Here is a 13,472-nt window from a genome sequence, read left to right on the forward strand (position 1 = left end):
TAGAGCTGGTAAGTTGTTTCCACTGCTTCTCCTAAAAGGGCATCATTACAAACCTCCAAGACAACTGAAGTCTTTCCATGTGAAAGCCAAAGGACAAATTAACAGCCACCCATCTAGCAGGTGATCCAGAGGCTGTGACTGAAGTTTCCTGATTTTGGTGATGCCCAGCATTTAAATTCTTCCATTAAAAGGCAAGAGTGATGCCTCTTCTGACATGGACCTACTTAAGGTGAAGCTTTAACACTCAAACAGTACCTACTAGACAAAGACCTTAAGAGTTTATTGCTGCAAGCACTGCAGCAGGAAGCTGAGAGGCAGCTTTGCCTACCAGAACAAACACTACTCCTATTTATCCACTGAGCAACTTGAAGCAGCTGGAGTTGAGTTGCTTCATCTGTGCTTGTTTCCTCAGCCTGTAAAATGAAGCTTTTGTTCTCTCCTAGAGGACTTTAAGAACATCAGCATGTGTAGCACGTTGCTATCTAACACTAAACATAATCACTTCTAGCTGAAATCCCAATGACCATTTAGCTTGCCTTGGCCTTTGTGAGACTATATTTAAGGTGTTAAAGCAGACAATCATTACTTTCACTGTGAAGGGCAATTGAGCCTCGTGTTGTAAGAAGAGTGGAAAAAATAAATTAGATACATCTTACAAATGAGCTTCCTTTCCTCCCCCCCCAAAGTGGACAAACCAGGAAGCTTTAACTGAAGAACCTGACTAGAAGAGCGGGGAGAACAAGAGTTTCAGGCATGTTTACCATCTCTAGCTCCTCGACACGCAGCTGTTTGCGGCACTTCAGAGAGACCCTGTGCTCCTTGGCATCCTGCAGAGTGTCATTGCGCACAGTTGTGCTCAGACAGATCACTACATCCACCCTGCAGAAGAGAAAACAGCTTTTTGCTCATCCACTGAACCAGCCAAGGTTGGTGTTAGATCACCACACCAGAGAAACCGACTGCAATAATCCAAACACGATATAAAGTCCTTGTGCATCTGTGCTTACTTCTAGCTGGGGTACAGCTCTATGTAGAGCAATTGGACCACAATTAAACCCTAAATCTGATGCTGTCTGATTGGAGTCTACATCCAAAGACAGGAATAAATTCAAAACCCCACCTCACCTCTGCCCAGCAATACCTTGGCTCTTAAGTCACATCAGCACTTTAGAAAAGCTTTGCTTAATCTCAGAAATAGATGAAGGTGAATACCTACATAGCATTGCAAGCAATCCTTTTACACTATAGGAAGGGCATTGATATCATAAAATGCAAATAGTCTTGCTATCCACAAACAGGACTGACCTTGTGTGTAATTCAGCCTTACATCATTGCAGTAGGCCATTAAAAAAACCCCTTACACTGAATGAATAAACCAGCTAAAACAAGTGGGATATTTTCCCTTTCCAGATCAGCAACTGGAACAACAGCAGTCTGCCTCTTATAAGATGAATCTAGCAAGGATATAAAACATTCTGGGACATGCAATCCACTAATTGTAATAATTAGCTAATTTCACAGCAAGAACAATAAAGAGGACAGGCTTGTATCCAGTAGGAAATTTTGAAGAAGGAGGCAATGCCTCTGGCCTTAAGCATCTGCAGAACACAGTCACTAAGGGAACACATACAAAACAATCAGCCTTTAAAGGAAGTCCAATGTTTTCTGTCCTCTCATGAAATATCCTGTAACTTAATTACATATTTATACAATCAGATTGCTGTTTGGTCAGCATACATACTTTTTTTTGATGTTGGGGCAAAGTTTCAGCACATCCTCCTTGCAAGCCATTTTAAACTTGTATGAGAACCTAAAATCTTTCATTTGAACCTGCAAGAGAGAAGTGGGGAGAAAAACAACTTTGGTCACCTGGAGTTTAAAAAAAAACAAATTGAAACAAAAAATATTGCCCAAAAGAACACTTGCTGAATCACACAACCAGCAAATGCTTTTGTTCACAACTTGTTAATGTGGGAGCAAGGGGGGATGCTGCACTGCTGAAGAAGTTGGGACCCTGTCTACCATGTGCCAGGGAGGAAGGAGAACCTGAAGTTAAATCAATCATCTCCAAAAGTGACCATTTATGATCAGGCATGCAAGTACAACTGTCTGAATTCACAGGAGCTCTCTAAATACAGTGGGAAATCAATCTCAAAGAAGGAGAGGTTTCATAAATCAACACCCTGAAAGAACAGAACAGGCTTCCACTGACAGAGGACAGCATTGCTTACCAGCTGGAAATGAGTAACTCCAATTGCACATTTTTCATTCATTTCCTTCTGGTGTTTGTTCTGTATTAGACACTCCATCAGATCCCCAGAATCAATCTGGTTATCTGCAACCTCCTGAAAAAGAGATGGAAGGCTTAAAAATGAGCTACTCCTACAAGTCATGGTTCTTATGCTCCTTTAGACAACTGTGACCAGGAAACACAGAACTTACAGTCCCACCCTCTATGGTGAGCTTACTACTAACTGAGCACCCTGGAGCTGCACCACACAACTCTAGTACACAACTACATTCATAGAATTCAGAAAAGAACCATCTCAGGAACATGCACACTTCAGACTCAGGGGAACATACCAGAGACTCAATGCTTACATGACATATTATAATCAGTGCCTTCACTGCTATTTAACTACTCAATCCTAGATCAGTGAAGTTATTTCAGCAGTGCTGAGCAGCTGCACAGAGTGGAGTGGCTACACACACTGGCTGCAGGTAAAGGAGAAGGAAAGAAGTCTAGTACTGAACTCACTGTAAAGAGTGATTTTTGCAATTACAAGGCAATTTTCATCTTCAAACTCTAGCTTTTACGCTAGGGCTCTGACAAGAGCAGAAGGATTAGCTGGAACTAAGAATTTTTATTTTAGAGTGACTTTTAAACTAAAGACTTTTGAAACTGATTACCTCTGATTTTACTTTTGAAGTGTAGCAAGAACTAATACTAAAACCCTCTGATCTTTCCCACAAAGTGCTTTTTCCTCAAAGACACACTGTTACAGAGTACTCACATGACAGAATGTCTGGATAATGGGCTCACATGCTCTCATCAGCAAGGCTTCAATTTGGATGTCCTGCAGAAAACATGCAATATTTCGTTTTCACAGTGAATGAACAGGAAAAAAAGGCTGTGAAAAAACCCTGTGATAAAAACTCAACCCAGATTACAGGGTTTTGAAAACTGCAATCCAGACAGCTTCACCCTTCAGTTCTGCAAATCCCACGGTTCAGTCTTGCCAACAACATGGCAAATGCAAGACAAGCCTTCCACCTTAAGGGAAGAGCCTGGTCTCCACAGAAACTCCTTTCTTGGATAATTCAGCCAGTCTCCTCCAAACTGGGTGCTATAGCACTAGAAATGACCTTACACCCACACAGAGGTTGAAGATTTATGACAGTTATGAGCAAATAAAAGTTTCTACCCACTGGAAGGAAGCTTTCTCTAGGGCACAATGTAAATTTTAAGTGATATGCCAAACAGGCTGGGGCATGACAATCAAATATGTAACATCATAAAATAGTTTAAGCTCCCAACCTCACTGAAAATCTGTGCTGATCTACCCGGTGGTGATTTCCTGCAAAAATTTGGGATAGGGAGAGAAGCTGCAATATGGTACTCAAAACTACTTGCAAGCAAGAGTGAAATCTGAAGTCCCAACATGTATCTTGATTTGTATTAAAGGTACCTGGGTTACCTGTGTAAGAAATGTTAGCTTCAGCACCATAAGTGATCTTTTAAGCAGGAGAAATGCCCTCACCAACCTAAAATCCTGAACTGTTGCTCATTTCTCTTCCTCAAGAACCCCCCATGAAAACTTCCATTGTATGAGATAAAAAGTATGTTCTTTGATCCCAGAGATGCATCTCTGCAGCTCCTCTAACCTCAATTTTTTTCACCATCATCAAAATGACATGCTTAACTAGACATGCTCAACTATTCCCTTGGCCCCAGGCTGAAAACCACTCACCTCAGACTCCAGCTCAGTGAGGTTTCCCACTATGTCCCTGCAATCAGACACCAAGTCATCAAGATGGTCCTGAAGGCATTCCAGCTCCTACAGAAACAGACATTTCAGTGTGTGATCCAAGAACCCAAGCTGAAATTTTGGGCTTAAAACATTGTTACACACGTGAAACTGCCCTCCTCTTGGTAAAGTCCTAAATCTCATTTAATCCCACTCTCTACCAGCACTCCCCCACACACATGTAGTAGTGATTGAGAATGTTGGTGTAAGACATCACCACTTGCTCTCAAAGGCTCCATGATGTGCTTTCACTTCTGGAATATCACATTTAATTTGCCCTTTGCATAACCCTAAGGAGAGGTTAGTTACCCAAACTACAACCTATGATGGGTCCTTCAAAAGGACAGTGGTGTGTGATCCATGGCATCTGCTGCCCAACAGCTCCTTCCCTACAGCCCTCCTGGGGCACAGCAATTTAACATCAAAGTATTTGTTGAAACTTTTGTTAAGTAGCTGCAGATGTTAGTTCAGTTCTGTATAAACACAGGAAGCATGTCAGTATTTGCCAAATGGAAATGGGATAAAGTTTATGTGGGAAATGTCAAGCTTGTAATAGAATATTACACATAAGAGACTGAGGGGGGTGGGGTTGCTTCATTAAAGTCCTTCTTGCTAACTACTCCCTCCCCCTTCTCATTCCACTACACATTTAAACCTACTGAATGAAGCCATACAGTATGAGCAAAGCTTCTTTGTATCATCCCCACCTCTCAGTTTGGTGTAGATTATGTTTCATACCGCCCTAATTTTTAATATATTCTCTGCTATAAAGAGGCAGCACACAAGAAGATGTCCCTTTAAGCCCTTTTTTGCCCTGCCCCACCCTCCAGCTTCCCAACCAAAGCAGCAGTGATCCTGTGTACAGTACCTGCCCTGTCTCTGTTTTTTCACTGCACCACTTCCCCAGGTCAATCATGCACTTGTCCTGGAGAACTGGGTCCAGCTTCACATCCATGGCTCGCTGGTGGAGGATTCTCTGGACCTCTGCTCTGCACTCCCGTGATAGCTGCAAGGAGGACAGGGACTGTTTAAGCACAGGGGGTCTCTAAATCCACACAGTGCAAAGAAGATGCTGTCAGGTAAAGTTCTGAGAGTGACCACAAATGCCATCAGCAGTCCCAGAAAGCCCAGGAGTCCTGCACTGCTCAGCACAAGTCTGCCAGGGCCCCCAAAAGCAAATCTGGGCTCCAAAAGAGTTTGGAGCTCTGTCATTTAGTTTAGACAGAGGCTCCTCTCATTCCACTAAAATTAATTTTATATTCTTAAACCTGTACTTTGATTTTTGAAATGAGATATCAGAGCAGGTCCCTAGGCTGTCTGCTGCACCACCCCCCTTCACTCTAAGCCACAGACTGCTTCTGGAGAAGGAAGTCAAAATAGCTCATGCCCTCAATACCAAATGGGAAGCCCAGAATGAGGTAATAGAGTCCAGCTGTAATTTCTGCTCAGCAATCCCCACTGCAGCACATCAGAGTCAGCACTTGCGAGACAGGAAGAAACAAATTGTAGAAAACCAAGGGATACTGGTATGGTGCTTATCAGACCTAAAATGCACCAGTTGAAGCTTAAAACTTCAAACATTTAAAAATCCAAACCACTGAAGTTATGTAGCATTTTGTCAACAGCACTGGAAAGAAGTACAGGCCTAACCTCCCAAGAGTTTGCTTTCCAACACTAAATTTCAAAATGACAGCTGCTCCCTTAGCCTACTTTCCACTAGAAAAACACATTTAAAAACCTTTTCTCTCTCTGATAGATTATTTGCAGGGTGGCTATTGATTTCTTTGGTCAGCACTAATATAAAATGGAATTAAAAAGTCTCAACTCAGCAGACTAAGAAACTGTATTAAATAAAAATTATTCCTAAAAGAGAGATGCTTTCAATCAATACTTGACCTCTGCCACAAAAGACCTTTTAAATCAAGCTGTGGAAATTAATTTTTAAGCCAGGTCACTGTGTAAACCCACCAACTGCTGGGGGCTGTGTACACCACAGTGCCAACAGAAATGGAACTGAGTACCCAGTTGCTTTCAACTGAGTGCCCTGATAAAGGCACGAGAGGGCAGCAAACTTGAAAAGAGCAGCTCTGAACTACAGATGCCATGATGGTGCATCTCCAGACTGCAGGGCAGCAAGTCAGATCCCTACTGTCTTCTTTAAAGACAGCATGAGCACATTTACCAGGACAGCACGCTCCACAGTACTGGAAGGATGTGTTATAGCAACAGGAAGAATTTAATGGAGTATAATCTGAAGCTGTACACAAATCAAAACTTAATTAGAAACAGCCAAGGAAAGCTGAGCTTGAAACTCTTTTAGCATAAAACCAATTTTGCAGCTATGCTAGCTATCTGCAAGGAATCACATTCCTCTTTGGGAAGACATGGGGGAGGACTTGCAGTGCATTTGGACAGATACGTCAGTCGGTGTCAGTGCACAGTTCCTCCACTGGCCCATGTCACATCCTGCTGGCCTGTTTTGCCTTGCCAGAACAGCCACCCTCAGGGCACACTGGAGGAGGAGTGGGGCACCCAAAGCACTGCAACTACCCCCTACAGTAAATGCTTCTGAAGCAGCTTTCGTGAGTTCTGGCAGTTTTATCACAGTGTGTCCAACTTCAAACGCGTGTGCAACCCTTCCATCACAGGTCAAAGGGCAGCAAGTTGCACACCAGCACTCACCCTCCTTCCTTGCTCCTCTGTGCGATAGGCATGCCTGTACAGGCAGGAGAAAACAGCCCCTGGAGGCATCAGCTCACTGGTCTCATTCCAGCCATGGGTATGGCAGAGCCGGGAGGCGTCTCCCTGGCACTTGCGGTACAGGACTGTGTCCAACCTGCAAACACCAGGGTTGTCACTGGCACTTCATTCAAACTGGAACACTTTCGATATTCTGAAATGCTTTTGAGGCAGAAAATCCACTCCAAGTTTCAGGCACCACCACCACCACCACATCACTCAGCAGCAGTGTCTGACCAACTGAACCAACAGGCAGAAAAATGCCCATCACTCAGTTTGGAATCAACTCTGTATTCTTGCAAAAATAACACCGAAATCTTTAATTACAGATTAAATCTTCAACCCTTCTTGAAGCACCTCCCATTCTGTTCTGCAGCATACCAGCCAAATGCTGACATGTGAGAAAAGAAATCATCTCCTCGATGTCCTAAAGCAGCAGAAAGGCAGGTACATACCACATTTTGGTTGTATAATATCTTGCGTGTACTTTGTACTGCTGCCATTCTGAAACACCAATTCCATAAAAGTCTGAGTTGGATGAATTCTGTCTGCCCTGGATTTGAGCCAACTGAAGACTCAGCATCCCTTGCTTTTGTATACAAGTGCAGATCTCTTAGGATGACAGTTAATTACAGGAAAGCTAAGTGAGATATTGCTAACTTTCCAAAAAGGAAACCTGCAATTTCTACAACACTACAGAAGACAAACATCAAGTGATTTCAGTGGAGGGACACAGCAAATGCAACAGCTTTTATAAGCCAGTTCTGGGGAACAGTGGTTAAACAAAGATGAGCTAATGCTGCCCAGCATGTAATATAAATTTGAGTTATCTTTACTCCCAGTAAAATGCAAATACTCAATCTTCCTTCTTTCAATCAATTAAGTTTGGCTCAAGCAACGAATTACCTGCTGGAAACATGGTACAGGCAGGAGAAATAACAATGAAGGGAAACAGGAAGGGGGAAAAAATTAAGTATTTTTGTGTACCTGTGGCGACAGTTATTGAGATGACTAAATAAACAGCCCCAAAGCCCTAAACTCTCTGGTTCACAGGGCCCCAGGTATTTTAAAAGCAGAAGATTCACAGAGCATGCCAACTCTTAACTACTGGCAATGCTGCCCAAAAGACATGACTTGCTATGAGTCAAGATTTTCCTGATGTTTGGTTCACACACCCCTTGCAGTAATGGAAGCCCATCACTTCTTGCCTTACACTCTTTGTGGCCACTGAGAACAATTTCTCAATTTCTTGCAGTAATCCCATTTAATGTACTCTACTTCCTCACCTCTCAATCTTCTTTAGAAGACAAGCCAAACACTTAATTCTTTCCTCACTGGTCATCTTTATCAAATTTATATTCTCCTCATCTTAACCAGCACAGACACAAGGGGCTTTGTATTCATTTAAAACAAAGCACTGCCATCTCTGGATGAGAAAGCTGGAAAAGCAGTGCTCCAAAGGGTATTACATCTGTCATACTGTAATCACACCTAGAGAATTTGAAAAAAGGCAGAAATGGAAGCAGGAAGTTTCTCACACAGTGTCCCTTTGTTATACTGAAAAGCTTGGTTTCCATAAGTCCCATATTGTAGCACTCAGAGCAGATGCAAGTGGCTGCCACCTGCACAGAAAGTGACCTTAAACTTCAGTACAGCCAGACAGAATTCTTTAAAGATGTACCGAATTTCAGAGCCAAAACTTGAGCACTTTTTAGGGTTGCATCATTTCTACTGTTCTAGACAGGCATTAGCACCCTACAGACCTGGCACATTTAAAAATCCTCTTCTGAACCATCATAAGCGACACTGCTTTACCAGGAACTGCTAATGCAAACAAACACTAAAAAGAAACATCACATGAGCATAAATCTCATTTTACAGTACTCACTTCCAGTCACGAGATATAAAATATTGGAGCTCCAGGAGCCTGTGCTCACAGTCCTCCACCATCTTCTCAGTATACAAGTGCTCCATCAGGCAAGACAGAATCCTGCAAACAGAAAAGTTAGGCCAGAGACTGTCAGAATCATGCTGGGCTTTCTTATAACAGCTGGTGTTGGCAAATCAGTCTTTCCAATGAACCATAGATAAGAAGTTCAAAAGCAGTGAAGATCTTTCTTTTCCTTCCAAAAGATTACATCTAAACCAACTGTGTGTCAGATTTGTACCCTTTTAAATGCCATTGTTTTAGTTATCTCAGCAAGTCTGATATACAACAAAAATCTTAAGGAGTATTCTATAGAAAATCTGTCTTGGGGGGGGAATATATTATCAGACTGGAGGCAGCTGTCTCTGCACTATGGGTTTGCTTACCTGGACTTTCCAGGCTTGTCACTTTGTGATATTGCTAAAGACTTATGTAGTTAGGGAAATGAGCACATCAAATATTACAAATATTACCAAGTCTAAGCCTGAGATAGCTACATCCTTCACCAGTGCTAAACCAGCCCTGTGACAAAAGCACTGGCCTGCTTGTGCAGCCAGAACGGAGACAGAGCTCAGCTCACACCTCCAGCCCTGCACGAATCGCCACTCTGGAGTCCCTCATTTCTGGACAGGTTTTTAGTGTTCCTACTGCTCAGCCACACAACCTTCATAGATGCCCCACTGAAAAAACAAATCAGTTCCCAGTGGGAGGCACCTACATGGGGTCCCCCGAGCGGATGTGCTTGCAGGCCGTCTGGATCACCGACTCGCAGGCCTCGTTGAGCGCGCGGTCGATGCGGTAATCGGCACCCGGGTCAGTCTCCTGGATCAGGGTTTGCAGCTGCAAGAAAGAAATTGTGGAGAGGAAGACAAATGTTAACAACCTAAATTACAACCTCTCAGCGTGGCAATTCTGTGCCAGCAGCAATGCTACCACGTACGACCTCTGCCCTACAGGGTTTGATTTTAAGCGCTTGTGCTGCCAACGCAATTGCCAGACACGGGAGTTCAGCACTGCTGAACCCTAATTATCATCATGAAGTAGCCCAGGAACACTGGGTGAGACCAGTCACCCACTGAAGGTCAACTCTAAAGCTGGACCACTTATGTACTAATTTACAGAACTGAACTGGTAAAATTTGCACACTCTATTTTTGATCCATCTTAATCTTTGGTGGCAACCTCATTCCATAAGGCTGATGATACCAAGCATGCAGATTTGTCATATTTTCATGAAGTTTATATCCAACTGAAACCCAAATCAATGCTTAAAGACCAGTTGCCTAACTACAAACAAAAGTTAAAACAGTTTTTTAATTGCCTGGAGAGGACACAAAGGTTTTATTGAAATACAATATAAAATGTCCTGTTCTGCTGCCCCATGAAGTACCATTTCCTCAGGGATGCCTGCTAAAGCTTTTGGAACCCAAGGTCTATAGTATGTATTTTAGATAGATAGATAGATAGATAGATAGATAGATCTCCCACCACTCCCTTTATGACTTCAAAATACTTTCAGTTGTCATAGGTAAATACTGCATGAACAGCTCCATCAAGTCTTTACTTTTTGTGAAAATGTTATTCTGACAAAAGCTCCAGAAAGAGAATTTTCTCTTATTAATAAGCAAACATCCAGAAACAGTCAACGGCATCTGAACATAAATTTCGGAGGTGTTTGCTGGGCCAGGGGAAGGGAATTTGGGTAAAACTCAATTAATCAGTAGTTTTGGGCACAAAGGTAGCTTCTGGACTATAACTCAGGCCAGGATCCCCATGTCCCACTTCATTTTCCATCAAGCTGTGAATTCCCAAAGACTGACTGACATCAGACTGCTATCATCATTTGACAGGCAAACATTTTTAGCTGACAAATTTGGAGAGGAAAGGAAAAAAAGAGGCAGAGAGCTTGCTTAGAAGGCAACTGCACACCGACATCAAATGGTCTATGCTGTTAACATCTTGACACTTAATGATTTTTGTCTCTAGCCCCGAGCCCAACTAAATCAAAAGCACAGTCACAATTTTATTCTCCACCTTTCAAAGTCTGCACCTAAACACCATCCAGGAAACTCTCAAGGCAAAGCCCTAACATCACAAAACACAGGGAAGAAAAAGGCATCAGAGAACTGGAGAAAATACAAGCTAGCACTATTTATCCAATAGGAAACTTACAATCATCAGGACAGACCACAGATTGCCTGGGAGGAAAGCAGGATTTCCTGCAACTCACTCTTGATCATCCCCAGCTTCAGCTTCTAAGGGATGCAGGCAGATCAGAAGAGTGCTGCCTATCAAAAATTCTTGGGATATTTTCAGTAAAATAATAACAATAACTATTATTATTATTATTATTATTATTATTATTATTATTATTATTTGATATGCCTCTGACAGTGGTCCAACAAAAGCCAATACAAGACCCAGTTCATAACAGGAATCAGTAGAAGTGAGAAGTGATGTGTTCTTCACAAACTCTGTAAGAGTCACTGCAAGGAGGAGAAGAATATTGTGGTTCTGCTGGTGCACGCACACACAGCCTGCATGGATGGGCAATACTCTGCATATAAAGTGCTGGCATCACTTTATGTCAGATGTTTATGTCAAACATTTATTATCAAAAAGGTTCGAGTACAAATAGTGGAATCGGTGCCTCAAGGAAAACTGAGTGAATAGAACCACAAACCCAACACCTTATTACACACACAGATTAAATGAACTGGCCAGAGCATTAGGTAGGCAGGATTCTTCCTCAGATCTCAGTTTTATTGGTTTTTCTGTTGCTATCAAGTGGAAGAGGCCAAAATCCAATGGGTACAAGAGCTTGGAAGCAGCAAAGCACCTCTTTGTCCTTCCAGACCGTTTTGGGCACTACTGCAGAATTCACTGTCTCAGTTCTCAACCACATGCAAGATGTGCAGCACCAAGCCAGCTGCCATGACAGCAGGGAAGAAGGAATAATTTGGCACAGTGATAAAAGTGAAGGTTGTATAGGATTTTCCTTCCTCCCAGAACAAACCCTCGCAGCTGAAAAAAAGGAGCTGGATAAACTTGACAGTTCTCTGAACTTTTATTCTCATATGGAGCTCAATTAACAATGAACTATCAGCTGTATTAGAAACTGGAAACAAAAAAAAAAAAAGCCCTTTAAACAGGGATTATAGTTTTACACACTCAAGGGACTGAACATAAAAAAACCCAAAGATGAGACCAGGGCACCATAGAAGCCCTTTTGAAAAACTATTTGTCAAAACAGCTCTAGTATAAAATATTCCTTCCACTAAGCAACACCACAGGTGCTAGACATTGCCAGTACAGTTGTAGAGCTCATGCTCACAATTAAGTGACCCTTCTATCTGCTGTCTGATGACTTACAGAATTGCAGACCCACCCTCCCCATGTGGAGGATCCCTTAAGATCCCAGCTTGGCAAGATGGGGCTGAACACACACTCAGTTCTTCCTCTGACTTAGGCTGAACCACTTATGTTGCACAGAAAGCCATTGTTCTTCTACCATTCATAGGACACAATGGCATTTTGAAAAGTTCATTGAACAAAACCGAGACAAAAGCCCCACATGGCTCAGACATTTGGGTCTAGATGTGCTTCTCACCCAACAGCACAGTGAAGCGTGAGCACGAACTCTCGTATGCAAAAGATCACTCTGCCTGAGGTGCCTCACAAGAAATGGAACTTCTCAGTTCAAAATATTGGAGTTTGAGAATATCTGGGAATGTATTTCATTGACAGCTTTAAATACAAATAATCAGTCACATTCTACCTGCAGGAAAGGGTAAGAGCAGATGCTCCTGTAGGAAAATAAAATCACGGAGGTTCTTTGGTTGTGTTTTGTTGTTTTAGGACTCTTTTATGTTGCTTTTGGCAGAGAGGGAAACATCTTCCTTTCATAAGGCTGAATCAGAGTAAACCTTCACAGACACAAGAGCAAAACCAGATCCAAATTAGATGCTTCCTCTTTCAGCTTCCTTGGGCAAACTGTCTGGGCAGGTGTGTCTGGTCATAGAGCTTCTAGAAGGAAGAACTTCAGGACAAGCCCTATTGCTTTGAGTTAGCCAAGAAATCAAGGTGCTGTATTAGCATTACCTAATGATGCTGCTAAAAGCATGGAGAGATGACTTGTTGACTCCACAGGGAAGACACCTGAAGATGGACCCCAAGCACTGCAGCCAGCTCTGCTGGGACCACCCCAGGGCACCCCTGCTGTTCTACTGTTTCTGCAGGTGAAAATGTAGAGGTGCCACAGACCAGCACTTCTACCATCAACAACCATAGCAGAACCATATGTCAAAGGTGCTCTCTAGGTACCCAAAAGGAACTCTGAGAGGATGGATGTCTAACTTGCCTTCTTCAGGGCCTGTCATATGGGCCAACCTCACATGACACAGTATCTGGAAGGGTTTCAGACAATAACAGTCTCTTCCTTGAAAAGCTAATTTGGAAGGTAAAAGCAGGAAGCTGATTCTAACACAATAAATCAAAACAGAACAAAGCCACTGACAGCTGAGACAACCCTTACCATTCAAATACGAAAAATAACAATAAATTATTTAGTACCTCAAAAGTTGTTGGCAGCTGTATAATAGTACCATGCCAGTCTTCAGGAACTCAGATCATTGGAATGTTTATCACAGTCTTGCAATAATCTATTTCCTCTTGCCCAGAAGAATAAGGACAAGCTAATTGTATTTTATAAAATCAACACTTAATTTGCTCCTGCTGTGTTTTGCAGAGAACAGAACACATTTAACTTGAAGGGGAGTC

General features: G+C 42.5%; 1 protein-coding gene across 1 annotated transcript in view; it reads right to left on the minus strand.

Moving 5' to 3' along the window:
* GLG1 (golgi glycoprotein 1) overlaps nucleotides 1-13,472 on the minus strand; it is a 78,022-nt gene that overhangs the window by 7,502 nt on the left and 57,048 nt on the right. The window contains exons 9-17 of the mRNA XM_027646692.1: nucleotides 9,413-9,534; nucleotides 8,656-8,757; nucleotides 6,711-6,864; nucleotides 4,897-5,034; nucleotides 3,972-4,058; nucleotides 3,015-3,077; nucleotides 2,232-2,345; nucleotides 1,742-1,830; nucleotides 762-879 (exon numbers count right to left, since the gene is read on the minus strand). Coding sequence (XP_027502493.1) covers nucleotides 762-879; nucleotides 1,742-1,830; nucleotides 2,232-2,345; nucleotides 3,015-3,077; nucleotides 3,972-4,058; nucleotides 4,897-5,034; nucleotides 6,711-6,864; nucleotides 8,656-8,757; nucleotides 9,413-9,534 — 987 coding nt within the window. The remainder of the gene's footprint in view (nucleotides 1-761; nucleotides 880-1,741; nucleotides 1,831-2,231; nucleotides 2,346-3,014; nucleotides 3,078-3,971; nucleotides 4,059-4,896; nucleotides 5,035-6,710; nucleotides 6,865-8,655; nucleotides 8,758-9,412; nucleotides 9,535-13,472) is intronic.

This window comes from Corapipo altera, unplaced genomic scaffold (assembly GCF_003945725.1).
Source record: "Corapipo altera isolate COAL_440 unplaced genomic scaffold, ASM394572v1 62, whole genome shotgun sequence".
NCBI classification, from domain to species: Eukaryota; Metazoa; Chordata; class Aves; order Passeriformes; family Pipridae; genus Corapipo; species Corapipo altera.